Source organism: Heterodontus francisci, chromosome 5, assembly GCF_036365525.1.
Source record: "Heterodontus francisci isolate sHetFra1 chromosome 5, sHetFra1.hap1, whole genome shotgun sequence".
Classification (NCBI taxonomy): Eukaryota; Metazoa; Chordata; class Chondrichthyes; order Heterodontiformes; family Heterodontidae; genus Heterodontus; species Heterodontus francisci.
The window spans coordinates 66,116,061-66,142,183 of NC_090375.1; the positions used below are offsets into that span (position 1 = coordinate 66,116,061).

Consider the following 26,123-nt stretch of genomic DNA (forward strand, 5'->3'; position numbering starts at 1 on the left):
GCTCTCGAGCTGTCTCTCTCTTTCTCTTTGTCTCTCTCTCTTTCTCTCTGTCTCTCTCTCTCTGTCTGTCTGTCCCTCTCTCTCTCTCTCTGTCTGTCTGTCCCTCTCTCTCTCTCTCTGTCTGTCTGTCCCTCTCTCTCTCTCTCTGTCTGTCTGTCCCTCTCTCTCTCTCTCTGTCTGTCTGTCCCTCTCTCTCTCTCTCTGTCTGTCTGTCCCTCTCTCTCTCTCTCTGTCTGTCTGTCCCTCTCTTTTTGTCTGTGTGTGTCTCTCTCTCTCTGTCTGTCTGTCCCTCTCTTTTTGTCTGTCTGTCTGTCTCTCTCTCTCTCTCTGTCTCTCACTCTCTCTGTCTGTCTGCCTCAGTCTCTCACTCTCTCTGTCTGTCTGCCTCAGTCTGTCTGTCTCTCTCTCTCAAGCAAAGGGCTAGGGACCCACGGAAGTAGCTCAAGCCTCAAGACAGAAGGCAATCGAAACAATTTTGAAAGTGTGCACGGGGCCCCGACAAGAACTGCATGGCTTAACTGCAATCAAAGACTTTACATCAAACCCAAAGCCAGTAACTGAATTCCAGCTATTGCTTCAAACCTTTTCTCCTTTGATTCTTTCTCCTTTTCTGTCTCTATTTGTGTGAGTGTTTATTGCATATGCATGCTAGCGTCGTCGTGTCGTGTATTTCTAGTAGTTTTAACTGAATTAAAGTTTTGAGGTTAATAAACTTACACCTTTCTTGTTTAAATCTGAGAAAACCTGTCTGGTTGATTTCTTTGCCATTACAATTAGAGAGCAGTGAGCAAGGACTCACTGAGGGGAAGCTGAAACACAGTGTTTTAAAAATTACACCCTGTTACGGCCAAACCTGGAAAAGGCTGAGAGGGCGGCCATAGACCCCTTTCTCACCTGGTCGTAACATTACCCTCTGAAGTCCAACTGTCCTTTCCCCTCCAATGTTCTTGAACGCGTTACTGCCTCCTAAATCCGTGCCCATCTTTCCCAGAACTCCATGTTTGAATCGCTCCAATTGGGTTTCTACCCAGCCACAGTACTGAAACAGTTTTTGTCAAAGTCACAAATGACATCCTATATGACTGTGATAAAGGTAAATTATCCCTCCTCATCCTCCATGACCCGTCATCCAGCTCAGTGGACCTGCACTTGCCTGGTCCCATTCTTAACTATTTTATCAGAGAATTACCTGCAATGACTTCTCTTTCCATTATTTCTGATGTCCCCCCCAAGGATTTATTCTTGGCTGCCTCCTATTTCTCATCTGCATGCTGTGACAAAAAGTGTCAGTTTCCAGCTGATGACACCCAGCTGTTCCTCACCACCACCTCTCTTGATCCCTGCACAGTCTGTAAATTGTCAGCCTGCTTGTCCGACATCCAGAAATAGATGAGCAGAAATTGCCTCCAACTAAATATTAGGAAGACTTAAGCCATTGACTTCAGTCCCCATCACAAACTCCATTCCCTAGTTACCACCTCCAGCACTCTCTGGTAACAGATCTGAGGCTGGACCAGAGTGTTCAGCAGCCTCTGTCTTATTTGACCCCGAGATGAGCTTCCAACCAGATACCGGACTGTTACGACCAGGTGAGAAAGAGGTCTAGGGTTCCCTTTCAGTCTTCACCTGGTCTTACTATAACAGGGTTTAATTTTAAACACACTGTTTTTAGCTCCCCCTGGGTGAATCCTTGTTCACAGCTTTCCAATTATAAGGCAAAGAAACTAGCACAAACAGGCTTTCTTAGGTTTAAAGAAGAAAGATTGAAATTTATCAAACTTAAACTGTAATTTGGTTGACGTCTATGGAATCACGATGTGCTCACGCTAGCATGCATATGCGATACACATATGCAAATAGAGACAGAAAAGAGCAGAAGAAAAATAAAGTGGAAAAGTTTGAGTCAATATCTGAAGTTGTTGTTATGGTTCTTCGATTGTAGGTAGATCTTGCTTTTCGTTGGGGCCCAGTATTCTTCTTAAACGTTGTTAGCTGTAGGTGACTTCTCTCTTGAGGTTCATGTGTCTGCAATGGATTCAGAGGCTTGCGAGAAAGATGGGAGCAGACAGACAGGAGGTCGTCTTCAGTCCAGAAACAAACTGCTTTCTGTTGCCTGTCAGTTCAAACTGTGGCATGTTTTTAAAAAAAAAACTCTGCAAAAGTCAGTTAGTCATGTGACCAGCTGGTATAACTACTTCTGGCTTTGTGGATTGTCTTGTCCTAGCAGACCCTGGAATGTCTCCTCTACACACAATACCTAGTGATCAAAGGTCCATTGTGGGTTAAATTGGAACAGGGAATCGTCCCTTTGTCCTTTCAAGCACATGGCTTTTTTCCAGCCAAGGTCTGGCAGTACTTGTAACAGGCCTTCTCTTCCCAGCAACAATTTGAAATTTAATGCCTTTGTGGTGAAATTAATATGCCTCATTTTTGGCAGGTGAGAGCCTGCATGACAGCATCATTACTAAGACTGCCTATTTCCAGCTCTGTTACATCACCCTACTCAGCCCACGCCTCAGCCATGCTTTTATTACCTCTAGACTTGGCTTTATAAATCGGGGCATAGAATACAAGAACAAGGAAGTTCTGATAAACCTGTATAAAACACAGGTTCAGCCTCAACTGGAGTATTGTGTCCAGTTCTGAGCACCACACTTTAGGAAGGATGTTAAGGCATTGGAGAGGTTGCAGAAAAAATTCACAAGAATGGTTCCAGGGATGAGGAACTTCGGTTACGTGGATAGGTTGGGGAAATGGGGGCTGCTCACCTTGGAGAAGAGATTAAGAGGAGATTTGGTAGAGGTGTTCAAAATCATGGGTCTGGACAGAGCAGATAGGGAGAAACTGTTCTTGTTGACAGAAGGATCCAGAACCAGAGGACACAGATTGCCAAAAGAAGCAATGGCAACATCAGGAACAACTTTTTTACGCACGGCGAGATTAGGATCTGGAATGCACTTCCTGAGAGTGTGGTGGAGGCAAATTCAATCAAGGCCTTCAAAAGAGAACTGGTTAATTATCTGAAGGGAAAACATTTGCTGGGCTACAAGGAAAAGGTGGGGGAGTGGGACTAGGTGAGGTGAGGTGCTGTTCTGGAGAGCTGGCACAGTCTTGATGGGCCGAATGGCAGCCTCCTGTGCTGTAACCATTCTATGGCTATTTCAATGCACTTCTGGCTAGTCTCTCATATTCTACCCTCCATAAACTTGAGGTCACCAATCGTGTGCTCGCTGACCTATGTTGGCTTCCAGTTAAATAACACCTCGATTTTAAAATTCTAACCTTATTTTCAAATTTATTTTATATTCAGTGGTGGGCGTCGCTGGCAAGGCTAGCATTTATTTCCCATCATTGTCCTTGAGGGTAGTGAGCTGCCTTCTTGAATACAACTGAATGGCTTGTTAGGCCATTTCAGAGAGCAGTTAAGACTCAACCACATTGCTGTGGTTCTGCAATCACATTGGCCCAGACTGGGTATCACAGAATCACAGAATAATACAGTGCAGAAGAGGCCCATTGAGTCTGCACCGATGCATTAAAGACACCTGACCTGTCTACCTAATCACATTTGCCAGCACTTGGCTCATAGCCTTGAATGTTATGACCAGCCAAGTGCTCATCCAGGTACTTTTTAAAGGATGTGAGGCAACACGCCTCTACCACCCTCCCAGGCAGGGCATTCCAGGCCGTCACCACCCTCTGGGTAAAAAAGTTCTTCCTCAAATCCCCCTTAAACCTCCCGCTCCTCACCTTAAACTTGTGACCCCTCGTAACTGACCCTTCAACTAAGGGAAACAGCTGCTCCCTGTCCATGCCCCTCATAATCTTGTACACCTCGATCAGGTCACCCCTCAGTCTTCTCTGCTCCAGCGAAAACAACCCAAGCCTATCCAACCTCTCTTCAAAGCTTAAATGTTCCATCCCAGGCAACATCCTGGTAAATCGCCTCTGCACCACCTCCAATGCAATCACATCCTTCCTATAATGTGGCAACCAGAGTTGCACACAGTACTCCAGCTGTGACCTTGCCAAAGTTCTATGCAACTCCAACATGACCTCCCTGCTTTTGTAATCTATGCCTCGATTGATAAAGGCAAGTGTCCCATATGCCTTTTTCACCACCCTATTAACCTGCCCTTCTGCCTTCAGGGACAAACACGCCAAGGTCCCTTTGTTCCTCGGAACTTCCCAGTGTCAGGCCATTCATTGAATACTTCCGTGTCACATTACTCCTTCCAAAGTGTATCACCTCACACTTTTCAATGTTAGATTCCATCTGCCACTTTTCTGCCCATTTGACCATCCCGTCTATATCTTCCTGTAACCTAAGACACTCCATCTCACTGTTAACCACTCGGCCAATCTTTGTGTCATCAGCGAACTTACTGATCCTACCCCCCACATAGTCATCTATGTCGTTTATATAAATGACAAACAATAGGGGACCCAGCACAGATCCCTGTGGTACGCCACTGGACACTGGCTTCCAGTCACTAAAACAGCCGTCTGTCATCACTCTCTGTCTCCCACAGCTAAGCCAGTTTTGAATCCACCTTATCAAGTTACCTTGTATCCCATGTGCATTTGCTTTCTTGATAAGTCGCCCATGTGGGTAAGGACAACAGATTTCCTTTCCTAAAGAACATTAGTGAAACCAGATGGGTTTTTACAATAATCCAGTAGTTTCATGGTCACCATTACTGATACTAGCTTTTTATTCCAGATTTTATTTAATTAATTGAATACAGCAAGTGATTAAGAAAGCAAATGCAATGTTGTTGTTTATTGCAAGGGGAATGGAATATAAAAGTAGAGATGTTTTGCTGCTGTTCTTTAAGGCATTGGTGAGACCACATCTAGAGTATTGTGTACAGTTTTTATCTCTACTTAAGGATATAATTTCATTTGAAGCAGTTCAGAGAAGGTTCAGTCAATAGATTCCTGGGATGAGAGGGTTATCTTATGAGGAAAGGTTGGACAGATTGTGTCTGTATTCATTGGAGTTTAGAAGGATGAGAGGTGATCTTATTGAAACATATAAGATTAGATTAGATTAGAGATACAGCACTGAAACAGGCCCTTCGGCCCACCGAGTCTGTGCCGAACATCAACCACCCATTTATACTAATCCTACACTAATCCCATATTCCTACCAAACATCCCCACCTGTCCCTATATTTCCCTACCACCTAACTATACTAGTGACAATTTATAATGGCCAATTTACCTATCAACCTGCAAGTCTTTTGGCTTGTGGGAGGAAACCGGAGCACCCGGAGAAAACCCACGCAGACACAGGGAGAACTTGCAAACTCCACACGGGCAGTACCCGGAATCGAACCCGGGTCCCTGGAGCTGTGAGGCTGCGGTGCTAACCACTGCGCCACTGTGCCGCCCTCTCCTGAGGGGAATTGACAGGGTGGATGTTGGAAGGATGTTTCCCTTTGTGGGTGATACTAAAACAAGGGGGCACGGTTTAAAAATAAGAGGTCTCCCATTTAAGACAGAGATGAGAAATTATTTTTTTCTGAGGGTCGTGAGTCTGTGGAACTCTTTTCCCCACAGAGTGGTGGAGGCAGGGTCATTGTTCTTAAGGCAAGGGTAGACAGATTCTTGACAAACAATGGAGTCCAAGGGTATCGCGGGTAGGCAGGAAAGTGGAGTTGAGTCCACAAACAGCTCAGCCATAAACTTATGGAATGGCGAAACAGGCTCGAGGGGCCGAATAGCCTACTCCTGCTCCTAGTTTGTATGTAAATTCCCCAGCTATTGTGGTGGGATTTGAACACATGTCTCCAGATCATTGGTCCAGATTTCTGGATTACTCATTCAGTAATACCCACTCCATGGCCTCTCCCCTCCCTATCTCTGTAATCTTCTGCAGCGACACAACATTTTGAGGCATCTGCACTCCTCTAATTCTGGTCAGGTTGCCTCTCTGCCCCTCTTTCCTCCTTTAAAACACCTCTTAAAATCTAACTCTTTGACCAAATTTTTGGTCATCTGCCCCAATATCCCCTTATGTGGCACAGTGTTAGATTTTGTTTAATAAAACTCCTGTGAAGTGCTTTGGTATGTTTTGCTATATAAATGAGTTGTTGAGGGTAAAGGCCTGCTCGGGTATGCAATTGAAACCCGACCCGGGCCCGACCGGACCACATCCGACTCTGCCTGGGTCCTTTGATTTTTTTTTTCCCGCGCCCGACCTGACTACTGGAATGAAGCTGATCATATCAAAGAGGTTGTGCTCTACCTCGGATGGAATGGAGACGTTCACTGGCTCACTGCAGACTAGTGCAGAGTCCGTATGCACGTTTCCCGCCTTGACGTCCTGGCTGTTCAAATTTTGAAGCTTTTCCCCCCCTGAGCAAAAGGCAGCACTGTGTCCGACCCGGCCTGACCAGACCCGAGCCCGAATGCTGGACCCAGAAGAGAGACCCGACCCTACCCGAACCCGACACATGTTGTCGGGTCTGGTCAGGTTCGGGTCAGGTAGTGATGCTCTAGTTGAGGGATATGAACCATGGTAAATAAACAGAATACATATCAGCTATAATCTAATTGAATGGTGGAACAGACTTGAAGGGCTGAATGGTCTATTTGTTCCTATTCGCAGCCAATGTTGGGCTCCTGATGTCCTGGTTAAATTTAAAAGGTTAGCTGATCATTTATTTCATTGCTCAATGTGGGATCTTGCTCTGTGCACATTAGTTGTTGCTATTGCCTACAATAATGACCATGTTTCAAAAGTGCCCATTGACAGTAAAACACTTTGGAGCCTTCTAAGGATGTGCAAGATGCTAAATAAATGCAAATTATTTCCAAATAATTTTGAAATAAGAGTTTTTTTGAGAAGTTGACAGATGAATTCTATCATTTGGCTATTTTAAGTGCTGATGCACCTCTTCAAATTATGCACACTGTACACCTTCAGACTTCAGAACCCATCTTCAGTTAATCACATCAACATAACTCCCACCATCACGGCTTCCCAATGTTGGGCAGTTCCTAGCTTAAAGCATTTAGGCATAAATTTTCTGTGTTAAAGTGGAAAGATGGAAGATCATCGGCTCGAGATGCACAATTTCTAGATGTGCACTCTTGAGTAGTAACAGAAAATTTAGTGCACTATTACTGCATTTGCTGATTTGTACAGTCTTCCCTAAACACAATTGTCACAAAACACTCGAAACATCATTGTTTAAATGCTTCAGAAATGGATATTTTATCTGAATTGTCAACGATAATTTGTTCTCTGATTAACCTTCGGTTTTCCTTTCTAAACATCAACAAAGAAACTACAATAAAAATTGTTGTTAGTACTGCGCTGTAATGTTCTATGTTCTATAGTGTAGGTCAGATGGTTTCACAGGTCGGCGCAACATCGAGGGCTGAAGGGCCTGTACTGCGCTGTAATGTTCTATGTTCTAATGTTCTATGTTCTACTGAGGGCTTTTATTGTTTTTGAGAAGTTCATAACAGAAAGGCATGCTGAAATAAAAGCTTTTAGTATTCAATGCCCAGTTTTAGTCAATCTTTTGTTTTAAAAAAAACTTTAAAATCCTTACAGGATGAAGGGATACACTCTTCTGCCTTTCAGTTCTTGTTGATGAGCAGATTACCTACTGATGAATCTGTGCATGGCTAGATTTCTTTAGAAGCTCTGAGTACCTATTGAACTAAAATAAAGGAAAGGGCTTGCATCTTTCACAATAATTCAGAGTGTGCATATTTATTCCCAATTTTAAAGTGATACAAAAACATAAGGGTTGAATGTAATACTTCAATTTTATATTATTTATATAGATAAACAAAAATTACAGAAATTTTGGGAACAGGGAAATAGAATTTTTTGGAGCTTAGGAGTTCCTCTACATTAAAGACTGAGGAGCTGGCAGTGCAAAACTGAAGCAAATCAATGCCACCACTGATGAGAGAATATAATCACATTGTGACATGTTTACATAGGAAGTTTCCATTATAAATCTGTATACAATTTCTAAAAGAAAAAGTTGACAGTGTAACAAAAACCTGACAACGGGGAGCAAACTTTGTTAATAGTGCGTGCAGGTGTAGATACTTAATAAATGTATAAGTTTGTATTGTATGTATTAATAGCTATAACTGTGTTATGTTTTTCATAGGTTAGTTTTTTGTGTTAATGATTTGGGCTTTTTGAATTGTCAGCTTAAACGTATACAGTAACCTAGAAACAAAGTCTATTGCATTTATATTACAGTGCATCAGTGCCTAACTTCGCAGATGTCTAAAATGTGGAAGAACCAACATGGCTTTGAAAAGGATTCAAATTTCTTGAAAGAGTTTGTATTTTTTTTGTGTCTCATAATGTACAGATTTGAATTGAAATTCACCTGCAGCAATAACAAATGTCTGACTGAAATGCATCTCCCCAGCTGGACAATCTGATTTCCTTTTATTTTTATTATTTCTCAATTCTAGTCTTTCTAAATGGAGAAGAATGTAGTCAGGGAAGAGGATTTGATCGTCCCCAAACACACCACTAAACGTGGTTCATTCATAGAGTATAAAATAAGTCATTATAATTGAGTTAGTTTGTTTGTATCTTTGGTCAACCAAAACATTTGATCTGATCTGACATAGAGACCATGTTTGAGCCTCCAAGCTACTAAGAAATGCCCACTGTGGTCTGCACACTCTGTCTCTATCTCTCTCTGTCTGTAGGGTCACATCTCACTTATTTAAGTCCAGAGCTTAAATCTGGTTTGGTAGAGCAAAGGCTTCTAGTAAGCTTCCTTTTGCTTGTCCAGTTAAGGTCAACCTATCTGTCAAAGCATTAGCTAACTAGATTAACTATAACGAAATAGGATAATTCTCATCTCTCAATGACAAATCTGCTTCTCCAGGTCCGGTCAGTGAGCCAGACTGGCAGGTCAATCCCCCACCATGCCCTGGAAAACTATGGACCTACCTAGCTCAGGTATCCGGTTTATCCCATTATAGAATTGACTTAGTTACAAACTTGGATCACCAGCTACTGATACCAGTGAGATTCGTCAGTAATTTTCCAGGCTTACTTAGTGTAAATGGACAGAATTCTATTCAGCCTCAGAAGGACAACTCTGAAGTGCATCAGTGATTCTTAGCACCATTCTCAAAGACATTTATTGTCCCCCACTCTCATTCTTAAATGTTATAAATTTGGAATGAATTTGGTCAACACTTGCATCCCTACCATTAGCTAAGAGATGCAGCATGGAGTCCACTTCCATTCAACTGGTTCATTATCCAGGCTTGGGCTGATAAGTGGCAAGTAACATTCACGTCACACAAGTGCCAGGCAATGACCATCTCCAACAAGAGAGAATCTAACCATCTCCCCTTGACATTCAATGGCATTACCATCGCTGAATCCCCCACTATCAACATCCTAGGGGCTACCATTGACCAGAAACTGAACTGGAGTAGCCATATAAATAACGTGGCTACAAGAGCAGGTCAGAGGTTAGGAGTCCTGCGGTGAGTAACTCACCTCCTGACTCCCCAAAGCCTGTCCATCATCTACAAGGCACAAGTCAGGAGTGTGATGGAATACTCTCCACTTGCCTGGATGGGTGCAGCTCCAACAACACTCAAGAAGCTCGACACCATCAGGACAAAGCAGCCTGCTTGATTGGCACCCCATGCACAAACATTCACTCCCTCCACCACCGACGCACAGTGGCAGCAGTGTGTACCATCTACAGGATGCACTGCAGCAACGCACCAAGGCTCCTTAGACAGCACCTTCCAAACCCGTGACCTCTACCAACTAGAAGGACAAGGGCAGCAAATGCATGGGAACACCACCACCTGCAAGTTCCCCTCCAAGTCACACACTATCCTGACTTGGAACTATATCGCCATTCCTTCACTGTCACTGTGTCAAAATCCTGGAACTCCCTTCCTAGCAGCACTGTGGGTGTACCTACCCCACATGGGCTGCAGCAGTTCAAGAAGGCAGCTCACAACCACCTTCTTAAGGGCAATTAGGGATGGGCAATAAATGCTGGCCTGGCCAGCGATGCCCACATCCCATGAATGCATTTTTTAAAAAAAATTAAATTAGCCTGTGTTGATGATGACTGATGACAAACTTTAGCCAACAGAAAAGTGAGTACCTTTGCAGATGAATGCAAGCCGTTGATCTTGCTTCATCTGCCTAATGATACTTTTGACCTTGTGAATAAGCTGCATCGTAATTTACTTTTGCAGTAGCTCTTGATTGCTCCAAAGAAGCTTCAAGTACCATTTCAACAATCCTCAGATTTTTGTCTGATGGTCCTTCTCTTTGCAGTTACCAGAATAGAATGCTGCTTATTTGATGAGTGGCTAGTTATCACTAGCATCAGTTTATGACTTCAGCTGCAAATGCAGAGAAATTATTGGACAAATCTCATGACCATCTCAACAACAGTTAAACAAGCCCATTCTCAGGCTTTGTGATTTAGCAAAATATCCCTCTTTCAGCTGAGTGCTTTCGCCCAATCACTCAACACAGAGGCCTTCAGTTACTGATTTACCTACTATTTTTCATGAGGCCTGCCAAGAACTATCCCCTTGATTGAAGTATCTGGTGAGTGGTCTGAAATTCAGAGCATTTTGGATCTTCAAAGAAGTTTATCTTCTTCTTGAAATGGTTTATTCAACTTGTTTTGGTGTTCTTTCAAACAGCAAAAGGGTCATTATAAAATAATTAAAATTTCCTTTCAACCACTCATGCTTTAAGGTATTCTGCAAAAATGTAATGTAGGTACTATTTAAAAGTTGCTTGTTCTATGTTGTAATGAAGAAATGCCACCAGGTATGTGGTGAATAAGAAAAATAAAATTTGGAATGGTAAAATGGGTTAAAATGGAAAATATAATCTCTCTCTCTGTACTTGACAGGAAGACTTGGCTAATCATATCAATCACCCTTCTCATCTTATTACTACTGAGCATAGTAGGAAATCTTTTTCAATTTTGCCAAAAAAGTGTTTGTTCTGGATTCTGCAGTGAGTACTCCTATCAACGATTGAAAGAATATAATGGGCAGTTAACTTGTGCAGACATGCCTGAAATTATCCCATTGAAACAGAATAATGCATCAATTGAGGAAGACTGGAGCTCAGAAACTATTAATTAACGACTTTTGTTGTTCCACACCCATGTGTTCTTCACTGCTGTCACCTTCTACTTCTAGCAAAGCAACTGAATTTGAACTTGGGAGTACCTAGATTGGTTTCTTGTGAACTGTACCTACTGCCAATAGTCACCAAGACATCACCCTCAGGAATTGCAACACTGTGGAAAAAATGTACTACTATATAAGTGTGTGACTAAGTAACATCTAAAAACTGGAATCCATGCAGAGTTCCCATTCGTAAAGCAAAATTTGGAGACTTTAATATTTTCTGTAATAAGTTTTTTTACACATCCTTTCATCTATGTCCTGATTCTCCTTTTTTTCAGTGTGACCAGCATAAACGCACAAACTAGGCTTCCCTGGAATTTAGAAGAATAAGGGGTGATTTCACCAAAGTATTCAAGATAATAAAGTGAACTAATTCAGTTATAGAAACAGTTTCTATTGGTTGGGATATCTAGAACAAGGGGACATCGCTTAAAAATTAGTGTTAGGCCTTTCAGGGATAAAGTCAGGAGACACTCAAAGTAAGGTAGAAGTTTGGAACTCTTTTCTGCAAGTGGCAATTGATGCTAGATCAATTGTTAATTTTAAATCCGAGTTTGATAGATTTTTGTGAACAAAAGGTATTAAGGGATCTGGGGAAATTGTAGGTATGTGAAGTTGGGTCACAGATCAGCCATGATCTTGTTGAATGGCGGAATAGGCTTGAGGGGCTAAATGGCCTACTCGTGTTCCTGTGTTCTTAATAAAAGGCAAGTATTCAGAAAGTTATAAGGTATTTGCTGCCTGTTAAATCCAGGACTGGACTTCTGATCTGAGGGTCAGAATTTAAATATATATTTTGGTTCTTGCTCAAATTCGTCATTAGCTGATTTCTAATACAATTCTTGCCAAGCTGCTAGCTGTGGTAATTTCCATAGCAGCATTTGTTCACAAAAAGTGGCTAAATTCCCAAATGAGTGTATTTACTGTATACGTGTTACAGATGTTTAAAATTAAGTTTGAACTCAATCTGACCAAATATTTTATAGATTCACAAAGGTCCTGAAAATGTTATTTGAGTTGTGTCTCTACAATCAGAAGGAACTCCAGGGACGTTTTTGATTAAGGAAAAGAAGAGTTTTATAGTGACATTTGATGCATTCTGCACAATTTTTTGAACCTTTTCTTTAAACCTTTTGTCCAGTTGTGTTAAATTTGCAGCACTTTTTATTTATGGTTTATGTACCCGATGTGCTTTCTGACACTTGATGCAATGTGTTGAACTGATTCAAGCCAAAGTAATATATCATGAATAAATGAGGGCAAAACAGTACATTGAGACATTTGATTTTGAAGCATGTGTCCAATCCAGAAAAAATAATTACAAGTTTTTAAAGCACAAGCTTGGCAACCTGATGTATGCTTCTATTTCATTTTTAATTGTGATAATTTCCTACTCTTTGAGTCTTGTCCTTTCAGGAAGGTTTCTTAATTTAAAGAGTGCAGCTAAGTGGATTACATGATATTCAACAATGGACTTAATAGTGCAACTGCGAATCATGTATTTTTTATGATATTTAATTCCCAAAATTTAGATGGTACAAGAATGCAAAATTTTAAGGAATATAAAGATAAGGTTCTTTAAGGCTTTATCCTCCAGTTTCCTTTTAAAATGTATATTAATGCATGTAACTTTTTTAAAAATCTTTTTAAAACTTCCTTACTTATGGATAGTTTCTTGATTTTTTTTCCAACAGTTTGAGGCACCTTAAAATTGACAAATTGGTTCCTACCCAAGAGCTCCCAAGAAGCATGTCACTGAATGGCATGAATAAAGTGCAGTAATTGTATTCTGCCTAAAGATGTTTTCACTGTGCTTTGCAAATTCAATGTAGAATTAAATTCTTTGCACTAAATATTCTTAGGCTACACATTGGGAAAGGGTGCAATAAGATCAATATCTGCCATTGTATAATCTGTTTTCACAAGTGGATCTAATTTTAAGCATACAGCTTTTTTTTAAAAAGAAAGTTTTATCCACTGATTATGTACTACTATAATATGCATCATTCCTTACTACAGGAATGGATGACATTTGGTTCCCAAGATTCCATCAATTCTGCTTTGAAAATGATCATTTAGAAGTACGAGAGAGCTAGCTGAGGTGATGTGCCTGTCATTTTACAAGAAATGTGTTTTGTTATGATGGCATCCTGAGATTAATAATTGAACACAAAGTTGTGGGCACAACTTCAGATCCTACCACTTTGTGGCTAATGGGAATTATTGGAGGCAAATACTTAAAATGCCACTTTACCTTTCTCCAGATACCAAGGACCCTCATCTTGAAAATTTTGTTCTAATCGAGATTAAGCCAAAATCATGGAGCCTTTTTGGCTGCAAATGTTTCTTTCTCCACTGAGTGTATAAATTTTGTACTGTAATCAGGCAGTGTGTATATATTGGAATGTAGTGTCAAATTTACAATGCATATTGTATGGAAATAAGTTATCCATATATCTGATTATGAAGGGAAAAGTTCTGATCATATCAATCAATTTCATATTGCACTTTTTAGTATTGTTCTTAACTGGTATTTATCAAATTCAGTTGTACTTTTAAATTGTTTACATTCCAGTCTGAAAAATGTAAGTCTAGTCTTTGAAATGTTACTAAATAAAACTCTTGCACTAAATTCTGGCAGACTTTTGTAGAGGCTGTTGAGATAACGTTTACATTCTAGCTGTGATTCTGTGATCTGATCGCAGTGATTGCGTCTTGGAAAATAATGGGTGCACAATCTGTGATTTTTTTTTCATCTTTTAGAAGGAATGGATGTAAATTCCCTCTCCTGATTTCTTCTATGAAATCCACCATTTTGACCAGGTTGTTAATCATCATCCCTCAGCAGGTCTGGCAGCATCTGTGGCAAGAGAAGCAGAGTTGACGTATGAGGTTGGTGACCTTTCATCAGCACTGGCTAATCTTTGCCAGTTCTGATGAAAGGTCACCGACCTGAAATGTTAACTCTGCTTCTCTTGCCATAGATGCTGCCAGACCCACTCAGTATTTCCAGCACTTTGTTTTTATTTCCAATTTCCAGTATCCGCAGTATTTTGCTTTTATGTTGATCATCCCTCCTCACTTTAGCTCAGCATCCATTTTTTTCCCCATACGCCTCTGTGAAGCTCCTTGGAATTTTTTTTAATATTAGATATATACAGTAAATGCAAGTTGTTGATATAGGTGCTGCATGCTCATGATTTCGAATTATGAGTTTCTAATGAGCATTTCTTCCTTTGGGATCATGAGATCACAAACACACCCCTATCTTACACCAATGTTTATTTTATTAAACAAAGGATGTTAAACTTTAGCTGTTGATTAGTACATCGCCATGAAGTATTTAATCAGTGTATTTTCTGTTTGTATGTTAAGGCAGTACTATCTAACAAATTCTATTTTGTATTGTTAAAACATTTTGATTAAACTAGCAAGATGATGCCTCTAGTATTCTGCACCATGTAATGGTAGTACAGTGTGCCCACATTCCTCACATGGTGAGTTCCTGTTCCTGAACAAACCATGGAGGAGAAAATATTTGCACAAAATGAAGATGGTTATCTCTTTGTGGGGAAATTGGTCGGCAAATCATTTCAGAACTACTCTGCTGTAATTCGTAGACTTCTCTAAAGCAGCATGGTGGACAAAGATGTCTGCCTGATGTATTAAGAGATGCGGATGTTAAATGCAGAACTAAATAAACTAGGGAGATTACTGGCAACTAAAGACATGACTACCAATGGTGGAGCAATTAAAATCAGGGGTGCGGAAGAGACCAACATTGGAGTGTAGATATCTGAGGGTTGTACAGCTGGAAGAGATTAGAGATAGGGAGGGGCGAGGCCCTGGAGGCATTTGAAAAGTATGAGAATTTTAAAATCGATATGTCGCTTAATCGGGAGCCACTGAAGCTCAGCGAGCAATGGGGTGAAGGGTGAACGGGGCTTGGTGCGAGTTCGGACACAGGAAGCAGAGTTTTAGATGATGTCAAGTTTACAGAGGGTATCACATGAGTGGCCAGCCAGAGTGCATTGAACTATTCAAGCCTAGAGGTAACAAAAGCATGCATGAGGATTTCAGCAGCAGATGAGCTGAGTCAGGAGTGGAGTTGAATGATGACCTCTTATTCTCTGAAAGGATCTTTGTAAGATAAACAGGAGCGAAGACATCACTTATAAAGTTAACTTTAAAAACTTATAATTTTTTTTCCATCTCTGTCCCCTCCCTAACCTCCTTACACGCAGTGCTAAGTCATGCTGGGGTACACTAACATGAGTGAACTTCTTCCCCAGTGTGCATTTTTCATGTGTGAGCCTAGACAGTCTGTGCTTGGCTCTGTAAACGTGAAGTCATCTAAAACTCTGCTTCCTGTGTCCTAACCCCCACCAAGTCTCATTCACCCATCACCCCTTTGCTCACTGAGCTACTTTCCACTTGCCTGGATGCAAATACCAGGCAATGACCATCTCAAACAATAGAGAATCTAACCATCGCCCCTTGATGTTCAGTGGCATTACCGTCGCTGAATCCCCTACTATCAACATCCTGGGAGTCACCATTGACCAGAAACTGAACTGAATGAGCCACATAAATGCTGTGGCTACAAGAGCAGGTCAGAGGCTAGGAATTCTGTGGCAAGTGACTCACCACCTGTCTCCCCAATGCCAGCAGATGTGGGAGTATCAGAGCCAAGCATGATTCTGTCTTTGGTAACATCCACATTGAGGCACTTTGCTATGCTTGACCCCTACTTCAAACAGAAATGGGAACTGTGGCTTTTTTTTCCCCCTCTTCGCACTCTGCCTTCACGGCAAGGGGCACTGAGGCCATCTGTAATCCACAACTGAAAACGGTTTGGTCAGTACAGATCAGGAATCATACCCAGAATTTTTAGTTGGGATGGTTCAGTTATGTGCATAGGAGCACAGTCTCAGGATAACTGGTCAGCCATTTAGTACTGAAATGAAGAGATATTTCTTCACCCAGAGTGTTGTGAATCTTTGGAATTCTCTACCCCATAGGGATGGTCGAGTATATTCAAGGCTGAGAAGGACAGATTTTTGGTCTTTCAGGGAATCGAGGGATATGGGGAGCAGGCAGGAAAGTGGAGTTGAGGTAAAAGATCAGCCATGATCATATTGAATGGCAGAACAGGATGAAGTGGCCATAAGGGCTACTCCTGCTCCTATTTCTAATGTTCTTATGAACTGAACTATATGGGAGCAATTTATTTTTAATTCCAATCTAATTTTCAGTGCATTAAGCTATAAAATCAAAAAAATAAAGTTGTGGGGACTTTGCCTTAACAAACTGATTGTTAGGAATGTGTAGCTCTTGGTTTTATTCCCTTATTTATGTTTCAAATGTAATGAGCGATCATGCTGAAAGAATTTTGCACTAAATGAGCCCCTCAATCTACAAATAAAGTACTTTGAATTACACTTGTGACGTTTCCATGGATGGAATTTCTTTCTGTAATCTCCATTGAGAAGACCATCTCCCATCAGTCCTATTCCTTCCAAGCACCATTGCATCCTTGTACCCTAGTAAATTAACTTCACGATCCTTGTCTTTTTTTTTAATCTATCCATAGCCTTGCCCTAACCTATCAGCAATTTTCGCCTTCCATTTATCCACAGACGAGCTCCTGCTTCTCTGGCAGCAGGCTGCTCTTTCTCATTCCACCATCACTGGCAGCTCCTTATCAATTATCTCTTCTGGAACTCCCACTGAACCTCAATCAACTTAAACAGCATTTATTATCAATTTGCTTTTGGTCTCAGCAGAGAATGCTGTACATTTACATTACCGCACACACTGTGCCCAAATTTCCAACATGGATTTCAGTTACCTGAATATTATAATATCTGCCACAATGTGACAAAATTCTGCAACACCACACAGGTGCATAATAGTGGAATCAACCCTGCTAATTTATATATATTTTTTAAATGTGTATTAATAGCTGATGTCCCTAGAGCATAAGGTATTAAATCTCTTCAGAAATAATTTACTAAAATAAACAATCATGTGTGACAAAAATGCAGCCATTTGCTGTTAAACTACTTTTCAACATGTTTTAATAAAAGTTTTTACATTGAATCCACAGCACAGAAACAACCCACTGGCCTAAGTTGCTCTTTATGCTCCATAGGAGTATCTTCCCTATATCTCTCTCTTTCTCCCACATGTATGCATCAAGCCTCCCTTTAAATGTGTCAATGCTATCTGCTTCAACCAATCCACGTGGCAGTACGTTTCACATTCTTGCAACTCACCGACAGGTAGAAACAGTTTCTCAACGTCACACATTATCAAATTTAATTTTTTTAAACCCCATATCAGATGTCCTCTTCGTGTTCTTTGTTCCATTGGGGAAAAAAAACCTAATCTATTCAACCTTTACTTATAATTGCATCCTCTCAATTCTGTAAAACACCCTTGTAAATCTATTCTGCACTTGCTCCAGTTCTACAATATTGTTTTTGTTGTATGCAAACCAGAGCCCAACACTGTATTCCAAATGAGGTGTAACCAAGGTTCTATATACATTAAGCATTACCTTCCTACTTTTGCATTCTATTCCTCTAGAAATGAACCCCAGTACTTTATTTAATCTCTTCATGGCCTTACCAATATGTTTCTACTTTTAGCAATTTATGTATCTGCATTCCCAGTTCACTTTGCACTTCTATCTCATTTAGTTTCTCAACGCTGGCATCTACCCAGCAATGTCGAAAATTGCCCGGGTATGTCCTCTCCACAAAAATGGGGACAAATCCAACCCGGCTAACTACTGCCCTATCAATCTACTCTCAATCATCAGCAAAGTGATGGAACAGGTCATCGACTGCTATCAAGCAGCACTTGCTCAGCAATAGCCTGCTCACTGACGCTCAATTTGGGTTCCGCTAGGGCCACTCAACTCCTGACCTAATTACAGCCTTGGTTCAAACATGGACAAAAGAGATGAAGTCCAGAGGTGAGAGTGACATCAAGGCAGCATTTGACAGAGTATGGCATCAAGGAGCCCTAGCAAAACTGGAGTCGATGGGAATCGGGGAAAACTCGCGTTGGTTGGAGTCATACCTAGCACAAAGGAAGATGGTTGTTGGTTAAGTCATCTCAGTCCCAGGACATCACTGCAGGGCTTCCTCCGGGTAGTATCCTCAACCCAACCATCTTCAGTTGCTGCACCTTCCCTCCATCATAAGGTCAGAAGTGAGGATGTTCGCTGATGATTGCACAATGTTCACAATTCACGACTCCTCAGATACTGAAGCAGCCCATGTCCATATGCAGCAAGACCTGGACAACATTTAGGCTTGGGCTGACAAGTGGCAAGTAACATTTGCGGCGTGCAAGTACAGGCAATGACCATCCCAAACAAGAGAGAATCTAACCATCTCGCCTTAATGTTCGATGGCATTACCATCACTGAATCCCCCACTATCAACATACTGGGGGCTACCATTGACCAGAAACTGAACTGAACGAGCCACATAAATACTGCGTCTACAAGAGCAGGTCAGAGGCTAGGAATTCTGTGGCGAGTGACTCACCTCCTGACTCCCCAATGCCTGTCCACCATCTACAAAGCACAAGTCAGGAGTGTGATGGAATACTTTCCATTTGCCTGGATGGGTGCAATTCCAACAACACTCAGGAAGCTTGACACCATCCAGGAAAAAGCAGCCTGTTTGATTGGCACCCCAACCACCACCCTCAACATTCACTCTCCACCACTGGCGCACAGTGGCAGCAGTGTGTACCATATACAAGATGCACTGCAGCAACTCACCAAGGCTCCTTCGACAGCACCTTCGAAACCCACAACCTCTACCATCTAGAAGGACAAGGGCAGCAGATGCATGGAAACACCACCATCTGCAAGTTCTCCTCCAAGCCATGCACTATCCTGACTTGTAACTATATTACCCTTCACTGTTGCTGGGTCAAAATCTTGTAACTCCCTTCCTAACAGCACTGTTGGTGAACCTACACTGCAAAGATTGCAGCGGTTCAAGAAGGTAGCTCTCCACTACCTTCTTAAGGGCAATTCGGGATGGCAATAATTGCTGACCTAGCTGGCAACGCCCACATTCCACAAGCCAAATAAAAAAACCTTCCAAAGAATAAATGTCCTCCTTATTCCTCTTACCAAAATGAACCACCTCACACTACATCAAATGTCATTTGCCATTTATCCTCCAACTCTGATACTTCAATTTAATATTGTCTACAAATTTCAAGACCATACCTCCAATAGCAGAGTCTAAATTATTCATTTACTCGGACATCTCTGCACCCTTTATGCCAGTATGAGAAATTTGCTTTAATTCCTATCCTCTGCTTTTGGTTTTAATTGCCACCTTTCAATGTGTTCTGCTATCTGGGCCCTGACTTACGATGAATCTCTTGTGTGGCATCTTAATGAAGGCCTTCTGAAAATCCATGTATATCACAGTATTATGTATCATAAAATCCATGTGTTCTTTCAGCATTATGACAATTGATCATAATTTAGTTTCTCTTGCATGACACCCAATATTAATTTCAATGGCGTTAGGTCACAGAAGTGTCACTTGCTATACTTACTCCCTTCACAGGATGGCGCTGTTAACATCGAAACTGTAGCCAAAAAATGTCTGTTCTTGTTTGTCCAGCATTGATGCAACACCTCCCTTTGCCACTTACAACAAACAACTAAAAACACAAATTATTTCCTCTGAATAACTGAGTGAAGTACTTTCTCCTCATCTCAGTCCTAAATGATAGGCCCCTTATCCTGAGACTGTGTCCCCATGGTTTAGATTCCCTGGCCAGCAGAAACAATCTCTCTGCATCTACCCTATCCAGTTTCTTCAGAATCTTGTATGTTTCAATGAGATCGCCTTTCATTCATCTAAACTCCAGAGAATATAGGCCCAATTTATTCAGCCTCTCATCATAGGGCAACCCCTCATCCCAGGGACCAATTTAGTAAACCTGTGCTGTACTGTCTCCAATGCAAGCATATCCTTTCTTAAATGTAGAGACCAAAACTGCACACCGTACTCCAGATGTGGTCTCCCCAAAACCCAGTACACTAAAATCAACAGTAATAGTAAAGACTGTTCTATCTCCAAAACTGACATTCCAACCTCTGAAAATAAGTGAGCTGAATTTTACCGGCCCCTCAACGCCGCGAGCCGCAGCTTGGGGGCCGGTAAAATTCTGCGGGGAGAGGCCCGCCTCAACCCCTGACGTTGAGAAGGGCTGCCGCATATTACCGGCGGTGGGGGGACCTTGGAGCGGCCCCCCCGCCTCTCGGCGGCGACACCCCAATTACCACATTCAAAACGGTACTTACCTCTGCAGATTATGCAGCCCGCCGCCTCTCGTGCACACTTCCGGATTTTATGTTGAACTGGCAGCCGTCATGTGCTGTCCCGTTCCCGAACAGAAAAGCTAGGGGGTCATTGGAGGTAAATTCAGATATTCAGAGGTCTCGCTCTGCATACTGGAAGGGAGGAGGGAGAGGGGGATTACAGGGGTTTCAGCTCTGCATTCGTAAAGAGTGGAGGGAGCTGGTCTGTGATTACTAGAGGGAGAGCTCTGCAGGCATGAAGGGCGGTACTGTGTACCCTCCATCCGTAAACAGTGTACGCTCTGCATTTGTTGGTGTTTGTGAAGAAGCAATGGCACTCTCGTCACCCTGTGTGTGGGGACGGTGCCAAAAAGGGCAGAAGCGTTAAGGTTATATGGATGGTGGGGGCAATTGATGTAGCTGGTAGGATCTTGATGTAGTCATGCTGTGCCACTCTGAGTGTTGGCCAAGGTGGGCAATGCCATGCCACACCACATAGTTGATCCATGAAAGCACCTGATATACCCATTAATACCAATCCCTGCCCTGTTAGGAACCTTCAAATAAATGAAGGGTTCAACTTTATTTATCACTTGGAAATAGGTATGGCTCATCCTACATTGTGTGATTCTCTACTCCTGAGGATGCGTATGCACTGGAGCCAAAATCAAAAGGCAGGTGCGGTCCACGTAGATGCTCCCTGTCATGAGAAGCAGCCCCCAAGGGGAGCTCGCCCTTAAGGTCGCCATGCAACTACAGGCCCCACGTGACATGCTATCGGATGTCAGAGCACCAGTGTCAGAGGTGATTGCACATATCGAGAGGGTAGTGACACATCTCTGTGCCCTGCTCGAAGATGACCTGCAGCCCATTGGCTTCAGTGGACATCCTATGGCTGCGGTGCTCACAGAGGCAGCGGTTCTCAAGCTTGACATCTATGCAGCTTTTTAGGAGCCCACCAGAGACCTTTATGGGTTCACACAGTCAGCAGTGCACTGCTGCAACAGGGAGGTCACCAATACCCTGCACCAGAGGGCCAGTGAGTATGTCAACTTCAGGATGGACTCTCACAGCCAGGCCCAGAGGGCCATCGGTTTCAGCACCATTGCCAGAGAACCATAGGTTTTAATGTTCATAGACTGCACCTATGTGACCATCAGGCCTCTTGCCAGGCTACCACCTGCAGACATTACCATTAAAGGAATCCTCTCAATCTAGATGAAGCTGGTATGTGATCAGTGGAAATGCTTCATGCAAATCTGTGTCCGCTTCTCAGGCATCTGCCATGACACCTGGGTCTTGCACCAGTCCCAGCTGCCACTGTTGTTCACAACTGGCTCAGATGGAGGGGTGGCTTCTTGGAGACAAGGGCTATCCCTTGCAGACATGGCTCCTGACACCAGTGAGAAACCCCACCACTGCTGCAGAGGAGAGATATAATGCCAGCCACTGAACTACAGAGAGACCATTGAGCAGGAGATCGGCATGCTGAAAGAGCACTTCCAATGCCTGGATGGATAGGGTGATGCCCTGTACTACAGGCCGAAAAGGCCAGCTCCTTTCTTTGCTGCTCACTGTGCTCTGCACAATTATGCACCCAATAGGGGCCAGGCCTGGCATGATGAAGAGAGATGTCAAATGGATTCCTCCTTGGACAATGAGGACGCTGAGGACCTACAACAGGAAAGACGCATGGGAGGGCAGATGGCACCCAGGCTCTGCACTCAGGGATGGCAGTGAGATAGGGATGTATGACAGTGCCTTATCAGAAAAAGGCTCTCTGCTCCATAGGATAGAGGTGTACAAGATGATGAGAGGCATAGATAGAGTGGATAGCCAGAGACTTTTTCCCAGGGTGGAAAGGGCTATCACCAGGGGGCATAATTTTAAGGTGATTGGAGGAAGGTTTCGGGGAGATGTCAGAGGTAGGTTCTTTACACAGAGAGTGGTGGGTGCGTGGAATGCACGGCCAGCGGTGGTATTAGAAGCAGATACATTAGTGATATTTAAGCGACTCTCGGATAGGTACATGGATGATAGTAGTATGAAGGGTATGTAGGTAGTTTGATCTTAGAGTAGGCTAAAGGGTCGGCACAACATTGTGGGCCGAAGGGCCTGTACTGTGCTGTACTGTTCTATGTTCTATGTTCTAAACCATTACAAGCAGCAGCTGACTGAGCCAACGTACATGACACTGCATCTGTGGAGACACTCATGGTAATGGTGGCATGGCAATGATGTTATTACAACCTTGGCTCTCCAACGGTGCAAAGGGATGTGACATTGGTGCTACATGCTGGCACACATCATTCACACAGAGAGAAATACACGTATGTTGGTGAAAAACATATAGTGAAAGACGTATTTACATTGCTGTGACACCCGTATATTCCCATTTGTGACAGTGTGTTGTTACAACCAGGTAAGAAAGAGGTCTAGGGTTCCCTTTCAGCCTTCACCTGGTCTTACTGTAACTGGGTTTAATTTTAAACACATCGTGTTTTTAGTTCCCTCTTGGTGAATCCTTGTTCACCGCTTTCCAATTATAAGGCAAAGAAACCAGCACAAACAGGCTTTCTTAGGTTTAAAGAAGAAAAGTTGAAATTTATTAAACTTAAACTCTAATTCAGTTGACACCTACGGATTCACGGCACACCCACGCTAGCATGCATACGCGATACACTCATGCAGATAGAGACAGAACAGAGCAGAAGAAATAAAATGGAAAAGTTTGAGACAATATCTGAAGAATTGTTGGTAAGGTTCTGCGAGTTCACTGTAGAGTCCTTGATTGTAGATAGATCTTGATTTTCGTTGGGTCCAGTATTCTTCTTAAACCTTGTTCGCTGTAAGAGACTTTTCTGTCTTGGGGTTCATCTGTCTTCAGTGGATTCAGAGGCTTGTGAGAAAGAGATGGGAGCAGACAGTGGAGAGATCTTCTCAGTCCAGGAGCAAACAGCTTTCTTCCCAAACTGCTTGTACAAATGCAAAAAACTCAAGTTGTCCAGCAGGTTAGTCATGTGACTAGTTGGTTTGACCATGTCCGATTGTGTTTTCGGCCACCTTAGCAGTCAATCTGGAATGCCAGCTCCCCCACCTTCAATGTCTGGTGATCAAAAGTCCATTGTGGGTTCAATGTCAGGGAATGGAGGCTTTGTCCTTCCAAACACTGTCTGTTAATTGGCAAATGTCTTTTCCAGCCACGGCTGATCTGTTCAACAAGTCTTCCCCTCATTCCAGTAACAGTTTAAAATCAATGTTCATGACAAAATTAAAGTGCCTCATTCTAGGCAGGTGGGGCCTAGCACGGCACCTCCACACCCAGAGGAATGAAATGCAATTTGAGAAAAGCGCATTTCATTAAAAGGGTCGAGAGAGAAATGTAAGACACAGAAAAAAACATGCATTTCTCTCGTTCATTTCCGTTCATTCATAAATCCTAAAACTTACTACAGCCTGTCTTCTCTTGGTGCCAGTGCTGCTTTAATTGCCCCTTTTTGGCATCCCAATAAACATGTGTTTTTTTGGGGGAAGTTTTGCTTCTGTTTGCCCATTTCCATGGCTGCCTAGGGTCTTTGTTCCTGCTGAAGTAATTTTTTGTTTAAAAGAGTCAGTAGTGGCGGGTCTACCCTGAGCTCTCGTTCAGTGCTTTGTTGAGTCAAGCAAAGGCTTTTGACGTCAGGGGATGGGTGGTTCGCTTTTTTTCTGACAGTGGGGAGGATTCTTTGCTAATCTCCCCTTTGTCCCAGAGGACACGCTTGCCTGCAGGTATTTGTGAAGACTCTACTGCGCTCCCCTGTGGCACTTCAACTAGGCAAGGCATCACTCTCACAGTTTCTCTGCCCCCTAGAGGTCTTTCTTTGTCTCTGCAGGTTCCTGTAAATGCTGTTAGCAACTCTGGTGGGGTGCTTCTAGTGCATTTACATAGGAGGATGTGGGGTCTAACTTTTCACATTTTTTGGGGTTGGCAGTATGGGTTTTCATCTGGGATTCTTCACGGACTTCCTTTAATCTGCTTTCTTGGTCACTTTTTCCCCTTCCCTGTCTAACCTTTTGCCAGCCTTGTGCCTGCCTGTCCCCTTTTGCTCTCAGCAGGGGTCCGTTACAGTTCACCAGCCCTCTGCTGGAGGGTCCTCCTAACACCGGACATAGGGGTGCAGGTTTCACTGCAGGTTGGAGTTTCCCCTCAACCTGGCCCATGTAGCAACTCCTGCAGTACTCCACAACATCTTTGTGGAGTTTTAGCTAGTCAAACTGTTGTCTTATGTGGGCTTTGGTCTTTTGTATACCAGCATGTACAGCCACTGTAGTTTCGTGGGCCCTTCTTAATATTTCTCTCCGGTACCTCTGCGACACCACTAACTGGTGAACTACTGCCCACTCCTTGCTCTCAGGTCTTTGAGGAGAACTCCATTTCCTCATCAGTATCTCCTTCTTTAAATAGAAGCAATCAGGGACTCCCTCTGCTTCACTTTCAGACTGGGCAGCCTGTGCTAACTCTTGCAATACTGGGTCAGCTCGCTGAGCCTCAACTAGGGAAAATCCATTTAATTCATTCCTTGGGTCTCCTAACTTTCCAAAGAAAGTCTCAGACAGGCAGACCTCATGTTCATTTGCCTGCAGTGCCAATACAGTCTCCTCTGGGGAAGCTGGTTTCATCATGGCAGGGGATCTTCTCTTGCCACCGCCCTGTCTTTCTGACCTCCTGCGGTCTTTCTTTCACTACTTGGGGGGCCTACCACCTTCACCCCTGCCAAATCATCACCTAGGAGCAGGTCAACCCCATCCACAGGCAAACTAGAGACAATCCCTACGATCACCGGTCCAGAAACTAGGTTGCACTCCAGGTGCACCCAGTGTACAGGCACAGGCATACACTGCCATCCAATACCATTAACCACCATTCTGATGTTCACTGAACACTCTGGGGGAAAGGTCAGGCCTTTTCCCAGTAAAGGGATCTCGTGGCCCCTGTGTCCCTGAGAATTACTATGGGCTTGCTTGCCCCACGAGGGATATGGGGTTACTTTCCCTACAGACACAAAACCCTGATAACCTTCAGGAATCCTATTAACTTGTCCTGCACTTGCAGTAGTAACCTTCCTGGGTCTCACTCTTACTACAATTAAAGCCATAGCTTGTTCTGCTGTGCTTTCCATCAGGTTCCCGTCTTCACTGAGCGGGTGTGCCCTAATTAACCCTACAGATTTTCCCTTTAGTTTCCAGCAGTCAGCTCTTAAATGCCCTGCTTTATTACAATGGAAACACACAGGTCTCCGGATTTCACTCTTGCTCACAGCACTTTCCTTTTTGGCTAGTAGAGGTCCCCTGTTTCTCCTGCTTCTTTCTCTCCCAGGACTGCTTGGGCTCCTATCACTTTCCCACCATTTGTCCCTTTCGGATTTGTGGGGGTGACTGGGAAAGGTTCTCTCCTGGGAAACCAACGTATAAATTAAAGCAAACTCATCGGCCAGAATGGCTGCTTACTGGGCTCTCTGAACCTGCTGCTCCTCTACATGGGTCTTTATGGAGAGTGGGAGAGAGTGTTTAAATTCCTCTAACAAAATTACCTCTCTGAGAT

General features: G+C 43.0%; 2 protein-coding genes across 3 annotated transcripts in view; both read left to right on the plus strand.

Moving 5' to 3' along the window:
• Positions 1–14,086, plus strand: part of nagpa (N-acetylglucosamine-1-phosphodiester alpha-N-acetylglucosaminidase) — a 154,808-nt gene extending 140,722 nt beyond the window's left edge. For both annotated transcript variants that reach the window (XM_068031564.1, XM_068031565.1), the window contains 2 exons: positions 8,240–8,321; positions 10,908–14,086. In XM_068031564.1, coding sequence (XP_067887665.1) covers positions 8,240–8,321; positions 10,908–11,145 — 320 coding nt within the window. In that variant the 3' untranslated portion in view covers positions 11,146–14,086. The remainder of the gene's footprint in view (positions 1–8,239; positions 8,322–10,907) is intronic.
• The window catches only part of ccne2 (cyclin E2), a 266,305-nt gene that overhangs the window by 75,004 nt on the left and 165,178 nt on the right, over positions 1–26,123 (plus strand). The gene's annotated exons all lie outside the window — the stretch shown is intronic.